Source organism: Scyliorhinus canicula, chromosome 7 (genome assembly GCF_902713615.1).
Source record: "Scyliorhinus canicula chromosome 7, sScyCan1.1, whole genome shotgun sequence".
In the NCBI taxonomy this organism is placed as follows: domain Eukaryota; kingdom Metazoa; phylum Chordata; class Chondrichthyes; order Carcharhiniformes; family Scyliorhinidae; genus Scyliorhinus; species Scyliorhinus canicula.
Genome location: NC_052152.1, coordinates 34,890,050 through 34,910,587, shown reverse-complemented (window position 1 = coordinate 34,910,587; position 20,538 = coordinate 34,890,050). Strand labels below are relative to the sequence as shown.

Genomic DNA, 20,538 nt, shown 5'->3' with positions numbered 1-20,538 from the left:
CCAGGCAGACTACACCCCAGGGTTCTCGCGGGGGCATTGATGGTGGTCTTTCAGGAATCATGAGGCAGTGGGGGTCCCAGAGGACTGGAAAATGGCTAATGTAACACCCTTGTTTTTAAGAGGGGGGGGGGGGGCAAGAGATGGGGAAATTATGGGCTGGTTAGCCTGACTTCAGTCATTGGTAAGATATTACAGTCGAGTTTGTGGATTACTTGGAAGTGCATGATCAAATAGGTCCCAAGTCACCTATTTGTCACAGCTTTGTTAAGGGGAGGTCATGTATGACAAATCCATTTCAGTTGTTTGAGAAGGTAACGAGGAGAACCAGTTAAGGTGCTGCATAGGAGGCTGTTGAGTAACAGCCCATGGTGTTAAATAGGAGGCTTGAGAGTCCATGGTATTAAGGGTAAGATCCTGGCATGGATAGAGGATTGGCTAACTGGTAAAAGGCAGAGTAGGGATAAAGGGGTCTTTTTCAGGTTGATAGCCAATGACTTGTGGTGTGCCTTGGTGGGGGGGGGGGGGGGGTTGCTCGGACCACAATATACATGAATATACATGAACAATCTGGAAGAAGGAACTGAGGGCACTAAGGTTGCAGATGGTACAAAGGCATGTAGAGGGACTGGCAGTATTGAGGAAGACATGCAGAAGGACTTTTTTAAAAATAGAATTTACAGTGCAGAAGGAGGCCATTTGGCCCATCGAGTCTGCACCGGCTCTTGTAAAGAGCACCCTACCGAAGGTCAACACCTCCACCCTATCCCCGTAACCCCACCCAACACTAAGGGCAATTTTGGACACTAAGGGCAATTTCTCATGGCCAATCCACCTAACCTGCACATCTTTGGACTGTGGGAGGAAACCGGAGCACCCTGAGGAAACCCACGCACACGGGGAGGATGTGCAGACTCCGCACAGACAGTGACCCAAGCCGGAATTGAACCTGGGACGCTGGAGCTGTGAAGTGATTGTGCTATCCACAATGTTACTGTGCTGCCCCTGAAGTTGGACAGGCTGGGAGAGTGGCAGATGGAATACACTGCACTTTGGAAAGAGGAATAGAGGTGGACTATTTTCTGAATGGGGAAATGTTTGCAGGTTCAGTCAAGAGTTGGGAAGACAAATGCAATGTTAGCATACATGTATGAGCTCTCTCAACAAGAGCAGGGATGTACTTCTGTGGCTGGATAAGGCTCTGGCGAGACCCCATTGTGAGTAGTTTTGGGCCCCAGATCTAAGGAAGGATGTGCTGGCCTTGGAAAGGGTCCAGAGGAGGTTCACAAGAATGAAGAGCTTGTCATGTGAAGTTGTTGAGGACTCTGTCTCTATTCATTGGAATTTAGAAGGATGAGGTGGAATCTTTTGAAACTTGCAGGATAAATTGCAACTTGCAGGATACTGCAAGACCTGGATAGAGTGGACATGGAGAGTATGTTTTCACTTGATTTGGTCCAGAGGGCACAACCTCCGACTGAAGGGATGATGCTCAAGAGATGACTCGGGGGAAACTCCTTTGCTGCAGAAGGCTGTGGTGGCCAAATCACTTAGTGCCTTTAAGATCAATAGATAGGTTCTTGATTGCAAGGGGAACTGAACCTGGGACCCAGGAGCTGGAAAGCAACAGTGCTAACCACTTACCATGCTACCTATGTTTTCCCACATTCTGCTGTTTCACAGCTTGGTAGAGACTATAGAATTGATTAGACAGAACAATACATTCTCAGTGCTGAATACGCTGACCAAGTTCCCACAGTCAAGACATTTTTAATATTTAGCCTATTAGCTATATGCATTCAACTAACCCCTCTATGAATAAAACTAGACTCGCCCAAGCCCACTCTGTGATCTTGTCCCTCACAAACTGGCATGTCTCAAGTTTTTGAAAGTGGTTCTTATCCCTGTTTTGTGAATGTATGCAACTCACTGACTGACTGGTAGTGTGGAGGAAGGTGGTAGTGTGGAGGAAGGTGAACAATAGTAATAAGTGTACCTTTCCAACATCCAACTACCCTCTGCTACCTGTACCAATGGCCCAGCAAAAGTTGGATTTGGCTCCATCCACACCAGCACTAGCCTTCTGTACCAACCAACTCCTTGGCAAAAACAAAAACGGCATCAATTTGTCCTGGTACCCAGCACCATCCATGATCTAGACAGTAAGAAGTCTTACAACACCAGGTTAAAGTCCAACAGGTTTGTTTCAAACACGAGCTTTCGGAGCACGGCTCCTTCTTCAGGTGAATGGAAAGGCTTGTTCCAGAAATGTTTATATAGACACAGTCAGAGATGCCCCGGAATGCGAGCACCTGCAGGCAATCAAATCATCAAAGATGCAGAGAGAGAGGTAACTCCAGGTTAAAGAGGTGTGAATTGTCCCAAGCCAGTTCAGTCGGTAGGCCTCTGCAAGTCCAGGCTTGTTGGTGGGGGCCGAATGTAATGCGACATGAATCCCAGATCCCGGTTGAGTCCGCATTCATGCGTGCGGAACTTAGCTATAAGTTTTTGCTCAGCAATTTTGCGTTGTCGCGTCTCCTGAAGGCCTCCTTGTAGAATGCTGACCCGGAGATCAGAGGCTGAATGTCCTTGACTGCTGAAGTGTTCCCCAACTGGAAGGGAACAGTCCTGCCTGTTGATAGTCGCACGATGCCCGTTTATTCGTTGTCGCAGTGTCTGCATGGTCTCGCCAATGTACCACGCTTCGGGACATCCTTTCCTGCAGCGTATGAGGTAGACTACATTGGTCGAGTCGCACGAGTATGCGCCGCGTACCTGGTGGGTGGTGTTTCCAGACGCACGGAACAGCCATGGGGACCAAATTTGCACCTCAATATGCCAACATCTTCATGCACAAGTTTGAACAGGACTTCCTCACCACACAGGACTTTCAACCGATGCTATACACCAGATACATCGATGACATTTTTTCCTTTGGACCCACGGCGAGACATCACTGAAACGACTACACGATGACATCAATAAGTTCCATCCCACCATCAAACTCACCATGGACTATTCTCCAAATTCAGTTCCATTCTTGGACACACTCGTCTCCATCAAGGACGGTCACCTCAGCACCTCGCTTTACCGCAAGCCCACAGATAATCTCACGATGCTCCACTTCTCCAGCTTTCACCCGAAACACATTAAAGAAGCCATCCCCTATGGACAAGCCCTCCGTATACACAGGATCTGCTCAGACAAGGAGGAGCGCAACAGACACCTACAGATGCTGAAAGATGCCCTCGTACGAACGGGATATGGCGCTCGACTCATTGATCGACAGTTCCACCGCGCCACAGCAAAAAACCGCACCGACCTCCTCAGAAGACAAACACGGGACACCACTGACAGAGTACCCTTCGTCGTCCAGTACTTTCCTGGGGCGGAGAAACTACGACATCTTCTTCGCAGCCTCCAACACATCATCAGCGAGGATGGACATCTTGCCAAGGTCATCCCCACACCCCCACTACTGGCCTTCAAACAACCGCGCAACCTCAAACAAACCATTGTTTGCAGCAAATTACCCAGCCTTCAGAACAGCAACCACAACACCACAAAACCCTGCCAGGGTAATCTCTGCAAGACATGCCAGATCATCGACATGGACACCACCATTACACGTGGAAACACCACCCACCAGGTACGCGGCGCATACTCGTGCGACTCGACCAATGTAGTCTACCTCATACGCTGCAGGAAAGGATGTCCCGAAGCGTGGTACATTGGCGAGACCATGCAGACACTGCGACAACGAATAAACGGGCATCGTGCGACTATCAACAGGCAGGACTGTTCCCTTCCAGTTGGGGAACACTTCAGCAGTCAAGGACATTCAGCCTCTGATCTCCGGGTCAGCATTCTACAAGGAGGCCTTCAGGAGACGCGACAACGCAAAATTGCTGAGCAAAAACTTATAGCTAAGTTCCGCACGCATGAATGCGGACTCAACCGGGATCTGGGATTCATGTCGCATTACATTCGGCCCCCACCAACAAGCCTGGACTTGCAGAGGCCTACCGACTGAACTGGCTTGGGACAATTCACACCTCTTTAACCTGGAGTTACCTCTCTCTCTGCATCTTTGATGATTTGATTGCCTGCAGGTGCTCGCATTCCGGGGCATCTCTGACTGTGTCTATATAAACATTTCTGGAACAAGCCTTTCCATTCACCTGAAGAAGGAGCCGTGCTCCGAAAGCTCGTGTTTGAAACAAACCTGTTGGACTTTAACCTGGTGTTGTAAGACTTCTTACTGTGCTCACCCCAGTCCAACGCCGGCATCTCCACATCATGATCTAGACCACCTAGATCTGCAATGCTCTATTACCAATGAACACTTACTGGTTTAGAAATACATTGGGATTTTGGAATCATCTACAAATACAGCAATCTCATCTGTTCTGAAGGGCCATTGGGCTGAAACATTAACTTGTTTCTCAAATGCATCCTAACAGAACATCTGACTTTTTGTTTTTATTTCAGATTTCTAGTATTTGCAGTATTGTGCTTTTGTTAAACAATCCCAGCAATGTCCAAATCTTATGCCCTCTGTTCTCTGGTATAGAAAACTGTTTATACATTCCAGTATATCAAGATGTTGCCTAAAATGAAGCTTGAGAGTTTGCCAATGAAGAGCTTGAACTAGACAAATCAAGCCATGACATCTCCGGACAATCCATCTTTTTTAAACTGGGTTAAGATAAGGTACGCTAGTTTTGAGTGTCTCACATATTTACTGGGCCTCTAAATGAAACCTTTTACTAGATATCCCTTTTGGGGAGTAATCCCACTGAAGCTTAATTACATGCCTCACTACTCATGGTGTTAGTCCAGTTCCTAACATTCAAAAATTAGATGGTTGATGATCTGAGTTGGTTTTAAAACTGGATGGGAAAATCCCAGAATAGAAATCTGCCTCAAAAGATCATAGCTTTTACTTTTCAAGAAAATGTGGGGGAAGAGGCAAATGACTGCTAGTAAGTTTTTTTTAACAAAAAAAAATGATTAAACATGAAAAGCTGGATTCCAATACAATACTCTTTTTCATACCCCCTACTGATCTTCACAAATTGAATCATAGAAAATAGAAGGATGAGTGCCTTTGAGCCTGCTCCGCCATTCATTGTGATCATCAAATTCAATATCTTGATCCTTTTAGCCCCAAGAGCTATGTATCGCACGATGTCTGGTCGTCCGTTGTCACAGCGTCTGCATGGTCTTGCCAATGTACTACACTTTGGGACATCCTTTCCTGCAGCGTATGAGGTACACAACGTTGGCCGAGTCGCACACGCACCGCATACCTGGTGGGTGGTGTTCTTGTGTGTAATGGTGGTACCCATGTCAACATCAACTCTCTTGCCCAGAATACATGATGTCAGTTCATGGGGCATAACCTGCACTCTGTGGGAGGCCCTAGTCATTTTCTGAAAAATACTGGCCTGGACAGCACACTGATGTCAGGAGGAGGCTGTGCACCCCACTGGACTCCAGGCCTGCGCACTGCTTGATTTGGATGGCTGGCAATCTTTAAGCTCAAAATCTACTTCCTACTTCTCTCTTATTCTGTCTTTTCTCCCTGGCAATCTCAAAGTCTGTCACTGCTGGCATTTTAAAAGTTATAGCCAAGTTCCCCACACGAGTACAGCCTCAACCAGGACCTTGGATTCATGTAGCATTACATTCACCCCCCCCCCCACACCACACGATCTGGCCTGGGCTTGCAAAATCCTACCAACTGTCCTGGCTTGAGACAAGTCACACCTCTTTTAACCTGCTCCACCTCGACCTGTAATGATTTAATTACCTCATTCAAAGTATCATATTGCATCTTTGACTTTGTCTATATAAATGTTTCTTGAATCCACCCCATCATTCACCTGAGGAAGGAGCAGTGCTCCGAAAGCTAGTGATCCAAAACAAATCTGTTGGACTTTAACCTGCTGTTGGAAGACTTCTCACTGGGCATTTTTAAAGGTTGGTCATGGCAGTGGGCTCACCTGCCAGAAAACTCCTGCAATAGATCAAACTAAACCAGAGTAGGAGATTAGAAGGCTTGGAGAGGGAGAAAAGACATGGACAGATTAAGAGAGAAGTAGGAAGCAGATTTTGAGTTTAAAGATTGAGACAGGAAAAACCACAAAATTGAGTAACTCGGAGGCAATTATTGCAGCAAAGATACTGTATGATTTTGCCAATTTTTTCAAATGGCCCATATTTGAAAATACTGTCATCTAGGGAACAAAGGTAGTCATTGTTTTGCACTGAAATGTTGTTCCTGAATTTTTTCCAAGAAAGTTTATTTATTTTATCTTAGTGTATTGACACTTAATTGTGAATAGGAAATGCTATTTGAGGCTGATTTATTGCCCAGGCACCCACTGCTTTTGATGAGTCCTTTGTCAGAGCATCCATCATTCTGCTGACATCAACCAAGCTTCAGGACTTTTGACTCATGTTGGCACCAACTCATTTGGTGCCATCTTAAGATGCACAGCCCTGCAACAGGAAGATCCATGCTGTGGGTCAGGACAGTCACAGGTCTACATCCATTGCTTATGGATTTGTTTTATTGCTGACTATAACCATTTTCATTCTGAATGCAATACTTATTGGGTGGATAAATATCATTTAACGCTCATGCTAAACATTTTCATTCTGAATGCAGTATTTATTGCGCAAGTTTACACTATCATTTACAAAATTAGTTCAATAACTTTTTTCCAGTGCATTTTCCAACATTGTATTTAACAGCCATTAGTTCTTGGCAATACAATGTTTTCACTGGAAAGCACATGCTTCCATCAAGGGCCTTTTCCATTTCTACATCAAATGAATTAGGCCAAACATAACCTTTAGCAAGATCAAAATAAAATTCACTGTCTCAGACCTGCACGTGAATACATTAAAATGGGAATGGAGAAGCTTCTGTTTCTAGGCCACATTGGCAGCCTATGCAGTGCCGTCTCTACAGGCACAAATTTTTGCATCAATTATGTAAACAGCAAAACACTGCAAAGCCCAGGTTCTTTCCATGTCAGCATACCACCTGCTTTTTAAAGACACCCCAAACATTTTTTAATGTTGCTCATACAACTTCTCACTGGATACATCAATTGTATTAGAGCTCTACTGTACAACCATATCCCACTGGACACGCTTAAATGCATACTTTGCAGAAGACATTTTCAGCACAGAATTGGTTTTCTATGAATGTAGAGAACATTATCTCTACCATGTCAAACTATATATCATACACTTTTGACTTGGACCATCAGAACGGTTTTAAATATTTGACATACCATGGAACACATTTTGAACAGGTAAGATTTAAAAATGCAAAGATAATTGCAAACAAACTTACTGAAGCCCATTCCCATCATACACAACTAAAATTATGAGCAATCACAATTTTGCTTAATTTGCTGCACAGTTAGTGATTTTAGATCATCTTTTACTTTTAAAGGGAGCGCCAATTTTGCACTGTACAGGAGGTTTTGTTTTTAAGAAAAGCATTATCCTATATGAAAATAACCATAAGATGTTTGTGTGGCCTGATTGTGTTAGTGTAAAAAAAAAGGTTTTGTTCAATGCCATAAAAGGTTAATTTCACTTTATAGGCCAATTCAAGTGCAATTATTCTGCACATATTCATCACCAACTGCTTACGTAGCCATAGAGAAAACATAAATGAATATCACGAAGATTGCTGTGGCATTCAACAGTTTATATAAAATTTGTCAGAGGATTAACAGAAGAACAATGGGAACACTTTGTATTTTTCAAATCTAGAGTGTTGGGGGCTTCAATCCATATTTTTTTGCAACCTCCGTCTGTGCATATGCAGCATCACAAAGCGAATACAGATGGGCCATCTCCATTTCTGACTTGGCTAGGTTAATGGCCTTGCTAAACATCTCGATAGCCTTAGTCAGATTTCCTCTGTAAACAGATTTTAAAAGACATTTAAGTTAAGGTGCAAATGCGATGAAAAAATAGTACAGCTCTGAAAAACCAACATTGAAGAAAGATGTGTATCCACTTTAAAAAATCTAACACCCATCTATCACGACATCTAAATTGGTCAATGGGAAAATCATAACCAGTTCGATTTCCTTCCTGGATTTCCATTAACACAGATCAAGGAATAATTGAAACACTAATATTCTTTTTTTTTCAAAAAGCCTGCTTGTGGTTAAATAACTAATGGCCTAGTCCCTAGAACAGCATCTCTCCCTCACCCCACTCTCCACTCAGACGGTGGATAGGAAACTAGCCAAAGTAACTATGCTCTTCAAGAGGGAGAAAGAAAGCAGGGAACTAACTATGGCCAGTTACCCAGAAATCAGTACAGTAGTAGGGAAAATATTAGGGGCACAGCAAAGAGACTTTTTGATTGGCAGAGTCAACAGAATTGGTGAAATAAAATAGTGCTCAATAAATCTGAAATTTCTTTAGGTTTAATTATCAAAATAAATCTTAACAAATGTATTTGCATTCGATAAAGTGCCACAGAAGAACGTAGATAAATATATTTGCATAAATTAGGGATTTGTTCAGGGACAGAAGAGAGTGAACAAGAGAGTAAGAATGAACAAGTCATTTTCAGGTTGGTACACTAGAATTAACAGCATACTGCAATGATCAACTATTTCAAATAACTGAGGCTCCAGCAATGAATTAGGTGAATTAGCTGAGGGGAAAGAGTGTAATGCATTAGGTTTGCTGATGATGCAATATCAATTTGGAAAGTAAGCGGTGACAAGATGCAAGGTGCTGCAAAAGGATTAAGCCAGGTAAACAATTGGGCAAAAATGTGGATTAGTGTAAAAAAAATAGAAAAGCGGGACTTCCAGTGACGGCAGGTGGGAGGCAGCCACACAGAGGGCTCCCGCTCGGGAATAGAAATTTCAGAGTTTTAACGCCCGGTCCCGGGCAACGGAGGCAGAAAAGGCTGTAAGAAGGCACAGGGAGGAGAAATGTCCAAGTTTGGGAGAAAAATGGCCTTGAGAAAGGGGGTTAATGAAAGTCCGCCGGGGAGTGAAAAAGTCAGTGCAGGAACTGTAAGGAAAGCGGAGGCTGGAGCACCAGGGGAGGGCACATGGCTCACAGCGGAAGAAAAGGTGATAGCTGTGGAACTTGAAAAGCAGTTCACAAAACACATGGAAGCGATGAAGGAGAGAGGCGGTATTGAAAGTGCTGGTGAAGGAGGCAATTGCCCCAGTGAGGGTGGCGGTATCAAGTGCAGCGGCGGAGGTGCGGGAGCAAGGTGAGACACTGAAGGAAGTGGAAGAGGCATCACCGCAGCACAGTAATCAACTCACCTCGATGGGGAAGAAGTTGCGGAGTGTGATAGAGACCAACAAGGGTCTGCTAGCCAAAATGGAAGACCTGGAAAACAGATCCACGCAACAGAATCTGAGGATTGTGGGTCTGCCCTAAGGGGTGGAAGGCCCGAGGCTAACGGAGTATTTTGCCACGATGTTGGCGAAGCTATTGGGGGAGGCGGACGATCCCTCCCGATATGAACTGGATCGGGCTCATCGGTCATGGAGGCCTATACCAAAGGCGAGTGAGCAGCCAAGAGTATTAACTCTGTTTCTGCAGGTATAGCGTGAAGGAGAAAGTCCTGTGCTGGGCAAAGCAGAAATGGATGGTGCAGTGGGCTGGAGCTGGTATACGCATATACTAGGACTTTACAGTGGAGCTGGCAAGGAGGCGGGCTTCATTCAGCCGGGCGAAGAAGACACTGTACATCAGCAAGGTGCAGTGCAGCATAGTATATCCAGCTAAGTTGAGAGTGACCTACAAATCCAAGGCCTTTAATTTGGGGACGCCGGAAGCAGCAGAGGAGTTTGCGAAGGCAGAAGGACTGTGGCAGAATTGAGAAATGGTCGTGTACCAATGTAGCCTCATATAACTTTATTTTTTCACTGCGTGTTTGTGTATGTACTAAATGAGTCAACGCTGTATATATTTGGACAAGGGAAGTGATGAGACTTTCATTTGTGATGATGGTTCTTTGGGGCTTGGGTGTGTATGTGGGGGTTGTGTGCTAAAGGGGATTTCTTGGTTTTCCTGGGTGCGGGGGCCTCCACGCTGGCCGGTTTAAGCCGGCCAATGAACGGGAGTGAGGTGGTGGAAGGGGCTGCGGCCATCGGAGCCTGGTAGAACAGGTTTTGGTGAGTCTAGCCGGGGTGAAATGTTGGGAGAAGGAACAGAGGTTGGGGGGAGGAGTTTACAAGAGGAAGTGGAGGGGAGGAGATCTACATTTCATGGGTGTCATTCACAGTATTCTTTCAGGGATTGGATGACATTAATTATTAGGGGGGGGGGGGGGGGGGGGGGGGGGGAACCGTATATGTCAATGGTGACCAGAGGCGATTCCTGTTCCCTTTTTCACCTTGGGAGGGTTTGTTTTATTTGATGCTTATATTGTCATGTGGGCCGTTGTTTGGGGGGTGGTGGATGGGATCGTTGTTGATAAGGGGATTGACATTGTATTAGTTACCAGACCCGTGTTATGCTCCTCGTGCGCAATGTGGGAGTTCAGGGATGCGGCCGATGCCCCTGACTCCTTCATGTGCAGGACGTATGTCCAGCTGCAGCTCCTGTTAGACCGCATGACTGCTCTGGAGCTGCAGATGGACTGACTTTGGAGCATCCGCGATGCTGAGGAGGTTGTGGATAGCATGTTCAGTGAGTTGGTCACACCACAGATTAGGATTGGTGAGGGAGACAGGGAATGGGTGACCAAAAGGCAGAGAAAGAGCAGGAAGGCAGTGCAGGTGTCCCCTGCGGTCATCTCCCTCCAAAACAGGTATACCGTTTCGGATACTGTTGGGGGAGATGACTCACCAGGGGAAGGCAGTAGTAGCCAGGCTCATGGCACCGTGGCTGGCTCTGCTGCACAGAAGGGCGGGAAAAAGACTGGCAGGGCTATAGTCATAGGGGATTCAATCGTAAGGGGAGTAGACAGGCGTTTCTGTGGTCGAAAACGAGACTCCCGAATGGTATGTTGCATCTCGGGTGCACGGGTCAGGGATGTCTCAGATCGGCTGCAGGACATACTGAAGGGGGAGGGTGAACAGCCAGTTGTCGTGGTGCATATAGGCACCAACGATATAGGTAAAAAAAAGGGATGAGGTCCTACAATCAGAATTTAGGGAGTTAGGAGATAAGTTCAAAAGTAAGACCTCAAAGGTAGTAATCTCAGGATTGCTACCAGTGCCACGAAACAGTCAGAGTAGAAATTTAAGAATAGTCAGAATGAATACATGGCTTGAGAGTTGGTGCAGGAGGGAGGGGTTCGGATTTTTGGGACATTGGAACCGGTTCTGGGGGGCGGTGGGACCATTACAAATCGATGGTCTACCCCTGGGCAGGACTGGAACCAATGTCCTCGGTGGTGCTTTTGCTAACACTGTTGGGGAGGTTTTATACTAATGTGGCAGGGTGATGGGAACCAGATTAGGAAGTTAGAGAAGTTAAGAAGCAGCAATTAAAGCCAGTAAGGTACTAGATAATAAACTCAATGTGACTAAGGCTAAGAGTAGACAGGGAAGAGATGATGATCGCAAAGGGACAGGTGGGTCTGAGGTGCATTTGTTTTAATGCGAGAAGTGTAGCAGGTAAGGCAGATGAATTTAGGGCTTGGATTAGTACCTGGGAATATGATGTTATTGGTATTACTGAGACTTGGTTGAGGGATGGGCAAGACTGGCAACTAAATATCCCAGGGTATAGATGCTTCAGGAGGGATAGAGAGGGAGGTAAAAGGGGTGGAGGAGTTGCATTACTGGTCAGAGATGATATCACAGCTGTGATTAAGGAGGGCAATGTGGAGGATTCGAGCACTGAGGCAATATGGATAGAGCTAAGAAATAGGAAGGGTGCAGTAACATTGTTGGGACTTTACTAAAGGCCTCCCAAAAGTGAGCGTGAAGTAGAGGTACAAATATGTAGACAGATTACAGAAAATGTAGGAGCAATAGGGTGGTTGTGATGGGAGATTTTAACTTCCCCAACATTGAATGGGACTCATGTAGTGTTGGAGGCGTAGATGGAGCAGAATTTGTAAGGAGAATTCAGGAGAATTTTTTTTAGAGCAGTATGTAAATAGTCCAACTCGGGAAGGGGCCATACTGGACCTGGCATTGGGGAATGATCCCGGCCAGGTGGTTGACGTTTCAGTCGGCGATTACTTTAGGAATAGCGATCACAATTCCGTAAGTTTTAGAATACTCACGGACAAAGACGAGAGTGGTCCTAAAGGAAGAGTGCTAAATTGGGGAAAGGCCAACTATAACAAAATTCGTCAGGAGCTCGGGAATGTGGATTGGGAACAGCTGTTTAAGGGTAAATCCACATTTGAAATGTGGGAGTCTTTTAAGGAAAGGTTGATTAGAGTGCAGGACAGACATGTCCCTGTGAAAATGAGGGATAGAAATGGCAAGATTAGGGAACCATGGATGACAGGTGGAATTGTGAGACTAGCTAAAAGGAAAAAGGTAGCATACATAAAATCGAGGCGACTCAAAACTGATGAAGCTTTGGAGGAATATCGGGAAAGTAGGACAAATCTCAAACGCGCAATAAAGAGGGCTAAAAGGGGTCATGAAGTATCTTTGGCTAACAGGGTTAAGGAAAATCCCAAAGCCTTTTATTCGTATATAAGGAGCAAGAGGGTAACTAGAGAAAGTATTGGCCCCCTCAAAGACAAAAGAGGGAATTTATGCGTGGAGTCAGAGGAAATGAGTGAGCCTCTTAATGAGTACTTTGCATCGATATTCACCAAGGAGAGGGACATGATGGATGTTGAGGCTAGGGAAGGATGTTTAAATACTCTAGGTCATGTCGGCATAAGGAAGGGGGAGGGTTTGGGTATTCTAAAAGGCATTAAGGTGGACAAGTCCCCAGGACCGGATGGGATCTATCCCAGGTTACTGAGGGAAGCGAGGGACGGAATTGCTGGGGCCTTAACAGATATCTTTGCAGCATCCTTGAGCACGGGTGAGGTCCCAGAGGACTGGAGAATTGATAATGTTGTCCCTTTGTTTAAGGAGGGTAGCAGGGATAATCCAGGGAATTATAGACCTGTAAGCTTGACGTCAGTGGTAGGCAAACTGTTGGAGAAGATACTGAGGGATAGGATCTATTCACATTTGGAAGAAAATAGACTTATCAGTGATAGGCAGCATGGTTTTGTGCAAGGAAGGTCATGTCTTACAAACCTAATAGAATTCTTTGAGGAAGTGACAAAGTTAATTGATGAGGGAAGGGCTGTAGATGTCATATACATGGACTTCAGTAAAGCATTTGATAAAGTTTCCCATGGCAGGTTGATGGAAAAAGTGAAGTCGTATGGGGTTCAGGGTGTACTAGCTAGATGGATAAAGAACTGGCTGGGCAACAGGAGACAGTAGTGGTGGAAGGGAGTGTCTCAAAATGGAGAAAGGTGACTAGTGGTGTTCCACAGGGATCTGTGCTCGGACCACTGTTGTTTGTGATATACATAAATGATCTGGAGGAAGGTATAGGTGGTCTGATGAGCAAGTTTGCAGATGATACTAAGATTGGTGGAGTTGCAGATAGCGAGGCGGACTGTCAGAGAATACAGCAAAATATAGATAGATTGGAGAGTTGGGCAGAGAAATGGCAGATGGAGTTCAATCCAGGCAAATGCGAGGTGATGTATTTTGGAAGATCTAACTCAAGAGCAGACTATATGGTCAATGGAAGAGTCCTGGGGAAAATTGATGTACAGAGATCTGGGAGTTCAGGTCCATTGTACCCTGAAGGTGGCAACGCAGGTCGAGTGGTCAAGAAGGCATACAGCATGCTTGCCTTCATCGAACGGGGTATTGAGTACAAGAGTCGGCAGGTCATGTTACAGTTGTATCGGACTTTGGTTAGGCCACATTTGGAATACTGCGCGCAGTTCTGGTCGCCACATTACCAGAAGGATGTGGATGCTTTAGAGAGGGTGCAGAGGAGGTTCACCAGGATGTTGCCTGTATGGAGGGTGCTAGCTATGAAGAAAGGTTGAGTAGATTAGGATTGTTTTCATTGGAAAGACGGAGGTTGAGGGGAGACCTGATTGAGGTCTACAAAATTATGAGGTATGGACAGGGTGGATAGCAACAAGCTTTTTCCAAGAGTGGGGGGGTGTCAATTACAAGGGGTCACGATTTCAAGGTGAGAGGGGAAAGGTTTAAGGGAGATGTGCGTGGAAAGTTTTTTACGCAGAGGGTGATGGGTGCCTGGAATGCTTTGCCAGCAGAGGTGGTAGAGGCGGGTACGATAGCATCATTTAAGATGCATCTGGACAGATATATGAACGGGTGGGGAACAAAGAGAAGTAGACCTTGGGAAATAGACAACAGGTTTAGATAAAGGATCTGGATCGGCGCAGGCTGGGAGGGCCGAAGGGCCTGTTCCTGTGCTGTAATTTTCTTTGTTCTTCTTCTACTGTTTGTTGGTGGGGTGTAACTTCTGAAGAAAATGTGAAAATGGAGAATAAAAATATTTGTAAAAGGAAAAGCGGAATAGTTTTGAATGACAAGACTGGAAATCATCATATCGCTAGTGCCGAAGGAGGCCATTCGGCCCATGACTATACCTTCGAAAGAGCTACCTAGACCCATACCCCACCCTATCCCTGTAACCCCACCTAACCATTGGACACTAAGTGACAATTTGGAATGGCCAATCCACCTAACCTGCACATCTTTGGACTGAGGGGGGAAACTGGAGCACCCGGAGGAAACCCACGCAGACATTGCAGGGGGGGAAATGTGCAAACCCGACAGTCATTCAAGATTGGAATTGAACTTTGGTCCCTGGCACTGTGAGGCAGCAGTGCTAACCACTGTGCCAATGTTGGTATTCAGAGTGATCTGTGCATACCTATCCAAGAATCAGCGTTAATACAAGTGTATCGAGCATTTAGGAAAGCAAATGGTATGATAGCCTTTACGACAAAGTGATTTGTGAGTAAATAATGCCCACTACAATTATACAAGGCCCTGGTGAAACCACACCTGGAGTATTGTGTACAGTTTTGGTCTCTACCTACAGAGGATTTATCTGCCTTAGGCGAGTGCGACGTAGGTTTACTTAACTGACTCTGAGAAAAGGATTGGGGACAGATTGAGCTGATAGTCTCGGCATTTGGAAGACAGAGGTGATCTCATTGAAACCTAAAATTCTTAAGGGACTTGAGACAGTAGATGCCCTGACTGGGCATCTAGAACTAGAGAGGATGTTTTCTCACATGGGAAATCTAGAACTAGGAGGCACAGTTCAAAAATAAGACATCTCTCATTTAAGACGCAGATGAGGAACTTTTTCTTGAGTGTCATTAGTCTTTCGAATTCTCTTCCACAAGCAGCAGTGGAGGCAGGGTCACTGAATATACTCAAGGTTGATTTAGATACATTTCTGATCGACAATGTGTGTCATGGGGAACAGGCAGCAGAGTGAAGAGCACAATCAGATCAGCCCGATCTTGCTGAATGCTGGAGCAAGCTTGATGGGCCAAATGGTCCACTCCTCCCATTTCTTCTAATCTTATGATTTTAACCTTGTGTGATAGTGTTGCATAAGTGAACCTTTTTTCCCTATAGTCACCCATTTTCAATGTTAGCCGTCACAGGCAAAGCTTCCTCTCTTCTATCCCTGCAGTACAGAAACCATGTCCTGGGATTTTTGATAAATATTTCCCCCCATTTCCTTTAGTTTTTCCCACTCCAGTCTTTATCAGCTACTTCTTGAAGGGATTGTTCAATACATCAACAACTGCTTTTGGTCATAAATCCACATTCTACGGGGTGGGGCAATAAACATTTCTTCTAGTCTCATTTGAGAATTCTAAACTTTTAAATTTCAACTCTCTACTTCCGAGTTTGATTTGTGTTCTTCTGCGCCAACATCATCACTCTCAACATTGATTATATTGTTCATCTTTGAACTCCTATATTCTGGAATAATCCTGGTCATGTAAAGAGAAGCACTTCTTTACACCAAGATAAATAGGAGCCGGAGCTGTATGGCCCTTCAACCTGCTCCCCCATTGAATAAGGTAACTATGGGGACAGTAGCACAGCAGCAAGATTACTGTGCCAGTAATATTCCAGAAGAGTTCAGATATCATCAGAAAAGCTGGAGAAGTTAAATTCAATTAATTAATAATCTACAAGCCTAATATTAGTAATTATCTTCAGGAAACTAACGGATTGCCATAAAATACTGGTCTGGATTCACTAATGTCCTTCAGGAAAATAAATCTGCTATCCTTACCCAGTCCAGCCTAAGCGTGACTCTAGACCCACAGCAATGTGGTTGACTCTCAAGTGCCCTCTGAAGCAGCCTTGCAAGCTACAAAGTGGCAACAAACTGCTATAGAAAAGTCAAAAGAGAATAAAGCCAAATGGACCAATTGGCATCAATCTAGACAGTGGAAATGACAAATGTGTTGTACAACACACTGCACTGATCACAGGGCTCAGATGAAAATAAAAAAGCTTTTGTAGAATCGGGAGTGAAAACTGATGCAGAACCAAATAGAGTAAAATCACTATAACACAATTATCTTTTCAGAATCCATTAGACATATTGAAAAGGACGCGTACCTCTCTCAGATTAATTAAGTTGCCTCATAAAAACAAAGTAATATGAAAAACTAAAGTTAAAAAGTCCTTGGGGTTTGACAGAACTCAAATCCCTTTGAATTACCTAACTACAGCTGAATGAAAGAGGCCACATAAAAGATAAACGAGAATAGTGCCACTCTTAATGGAACTTTCTATCCAACTACATATTTAAATTCTTGACACAAGAGATAACAAAGTGGAGTCACTCTTGGAAATGACCTGCTGACCGACCTTATGTTTAAATGTTTGACACTCAAATCAATATTAAAAGAAACATGAAACAACTTTTAAAGACAGACTGTCAATAAGATTAAGTGAAACTGCAAACATTGCTGCTTAACTATGAGGTAACTGCTCATTACGGGTCGGGCTATTAAATAGGAAGAAAAATATATATATAAGGAACGGATTCGCTGACACTCCTTTCCTGTAGTTCTCCAAGAAAGGGGGGAAACATGGCAGCACAGTAGTTAGCACCATTGCTTCACAGCGCCAGGGTTCCAGGTTCGATTCCCGGCTTCGGTCACTGTCTGTGCGGAGCTTGCATGTTCTCCCAGTGTCTGCGTGGGTTTCCTCTGGGTGCTCCAGTTTCCTCCCACAAGTCCCAAAATATGTGCTTGCCAGGTGAATTGTATATTCTGAATTCTCCCTCCGTATACCGGACAGGCACCGGAATGTGGCGACTAGGGTCTTTTCACAGTAACTTCATTGCTGTGTTAATGTATGCCTACTTGTGTCAATGAAGATTATTATATTATTTATTATTAGAAATTACTAGGAGTCTGAATCTTGTTCCCAGTCTGTTCATCAAACAAGTCTCGAGACTTTTGTATGTGTCTAGCACTCTTTTAGAGATGTATTAGATAGAGATACTTTTGGATTTCCATGTTTAAATATATCTTTCTCTTAATAATGAGAACTGCTAGCAGATAATATTGAATTGTTAGCAGATTTACAATTTGAAGACTCTAACTCTGTAAAATGTTTCGTAATAAAACACTAAGAATTATAAACCGTGTATTTGTTACATTGAGTAAGCTTAAAATCCAAGACGCTTTTTTCGGATGTCCTAAGCAACAAGTAAATGGTGTAGTTTAGAGCTACCTACCCGAAAAATCTCCCACTAGAATGTAACTGAAATCTGTTTAACTGTTCAAGACCCCCCCTAGTGAGAGCTGTTCTGTTCTTTACAGGGAAATAGCTTTCCCTCCTTTGGTTGCTTAGTCAGAAGTAGACGAGCAAGATTAATCAACCATTCAAGGTCAGGAAATCCTAAATCACTCAGGCACAGCCTGCCACGTCAACCCTGTACGGTCTCAGCAATAACATCTCTGGGCTTGTGTAAAAATTAGGAGAGCTGTTCGAGACTGGAGCTCACCATGACTCACTGAATAATATCTTATAGCCAATTTCCCCAACTCCTTAATAACCATCACTGGGTATGTCTAGTCTTACGACAAGATAGACCCAACAGAGGTGGCAGCACAATGGTGTACAGTTAGGAAGGAGTGGCCTTGGAGTCCTCAACATTGGCTTTGGACTTCATGCGCTCTGATGCCATCTTGGGAAAGGAAACTTCCTGCTGAATACCAATCCAAGACTTCCCTCAACTGCTAGATTCACACTCTTCCATGTTGAAAGATTCACAGAGTAACAAGAGGACACCAGATACACTGGTGGGATACCCCAATATCTATCACACAGTTTGAATTGGTAGTACAAATACTGAATGAGCTAGCTGTGTCCCGAAGGATATATCCTCTATTCATAATAATATATCACCATTAATAATTGAGCTTATATCTTCTGCAGTAAAATTTTACATGCCACCTTAATCAAAGACCTTTTGGCAATCCAAATACACTACATGAAATGAAAAATGAAATGAAAATCGCTTATTGTCACGAGTAGGCTTCAATGAAGTTACTGTGAAAAGCCCCTAGTCGCCACATTCCGGCGCCTGTCCGGGGAGGCTGGAACCGTGCTGTTGGCCTGCTTTAAAAGCCAGTGATTTAGCCGAGTGAGCTAAACCAGCCCCTGGCTCTCCTTTACCATTATATCAAGCGCCCACTCATCTTGTTCCACGATAAGATGCAGTCTCTAGGACTCTAATAAATTTGTCAAACACTATTTTCCTTCCACAAAACTATGATGCTGGCGGCATTATTATTTTCTAAATTTCCTACGGCTACCTCAATAATGGATTCTAGCATTTTCTCCGTAATAATGGATTCAATGTCTGCCACTGCTTCTCTGTCATTTTCCAAGTGCACTTTAGCCAACGGTGTCTTCATACCAGTGTAATTTTCATTAAGACACTAGTTTCACATCCAAAGATCTCACTCTCAAACAATGTGAAATTTTACCTTTTACGATTGTTCTTACCTAGAAGATCCTTTACTCTAGGGTGATCAATTAATTTGGTCTCATTTCATGTTACCTGTAGCCTGTTCCCTGGTTGGTTACAGAACACATTGTTATGAGAAATGCACTCCTCCTGGCTACCTTGGCCAATTTGATTCACGCAATCTAAATAACAAAGAATGAAATCTCCCACAATTCTTGCAGTGGTCTTAGAAGTCCCTATTATTTCTTGACGAGACTACTTATTTTAGTAGACTTATTTTCAGTGATGTATATGTGCATTGGTAGCAATTGAAACTTGGAAAACTGGATTTAATTTTATTTTTAAAAACACATTCTATTAAATTTTTGTTTCTTTCGAGCCTTAAATTGTTCAGTTTTTGCTTTCACTGATTTTACAAGCAAAGAAAGTGTGATCTGTGGGTTACTTCTTGGCTGTCAATGTCTCTTCTCCACTAACCTCCTTGAGTGATGCTGCCTGTTTCTGCTGCTCTGGACTACTGTCAGGAGCCTATACACTACTCCCCTAGTGGCTTCTTTCTCCACCCAAACGGATTCTACATTTTGATTTGGAGGATAATACCTCACTATTGTATCGATTTCATCCTCTATTAACAAAGCTATTCTACCTCCTTTTCCTGGCTTCCTATCCTTCCAGAATGTCAGACACCCTTGAACATTCAGATTCCAGTCAAGGTCATTACTGTGATCATATTAATTTATTTCATTTGTGCCATCAATTCATCAATCTTGTGCCTCGAGGAGCTCGATCACCGCATGAGGCGGAAAAACCTGCGGATCCTGGGCCTTGCGGAGGGGCTAGAGGGGTCGGACCGGACAGCCTACGTGGCTGTAATGCTGAACTCGCTAGTGGGGGCCGGGTCTTTCCATCTGCCCTTGGAGCTGGAGGGAGCGCACAGGGTGCTGGACAGGAGGCCTAAGGAAGATGAACCCCCGCGTGCGGTGCTGGTGAGGTTCCACCGGTTCAGTGATCGGGAGTGTGTGCTGCGCTGGGCCAAGAAGGTGAAGAGCAGCAAGTGGGAGAATGGGGTAGTACGGATCTACCAGGATTGGAGTGCGGAGGTGGCTAAGCGGCGGTCCGGATTTAATCGGACGAAAGAGGTGCTTTATAGAAAAAAAGATAAAGTTCGGAATGTTGCAGCCCGCGCGTCTGTGGGTAACTTATTCGGACCGGCACCATTATTTTGATTCCCCGGAGGAGGCGTGGGCCTTCGTGCAGACGGAGAAACTGGATTGAACTAGGGGTTGGGGGTTGCGAGGTCGGCTGTAATATATTAGTGCTGGATTCTGCTGTTGCTGTGTTCTCTTTTTCTTCTGTTTTTCTCTTCTTGTCTTAGTACTTTTGCAATTTTGATATGGTTATTTACAGAGGGGTTGTTCTGCTATGTTTTTATTTTTGTGCTGTGGGGCATTGTTTGGGCTGTGTATCTTGTGGGGAGGGTGGGGGGGGTCTGTTGTATTCTATGTCGGAGTGGGGGTATGGAGTGGGGCTGAT

General features: G+C 44.4%; 1 protein-coding gene across 1 annotated transcript in view; it reads right to left on the bottom strand.

Moving 5' to 3' along the window:
• Window positions 1-6,655: 6,655 nt before the first annotated feature.
• The window catches only part of tomm70a (translocase of outer mitochondrial membrane 70 homolog A (S. cerevisiae)), a 54,050-nt gene continuing 40,167 nt past the window's right edge, over window positions 6,656-20,538 (bottom strand). Inside the window, exon 12 of the mRNA XM_038801736.1 lies at window positions 6,656-7,947. Within this exon, the coding sequence (XP_038657664.1) occupies window positions 7,794-7,947 (154 nt within the window). The 3' untranslated portion in view covers window positions 6,656-7,793. The remainder of the gene's footprint in view (window positions 7,948-20,538) is intronic.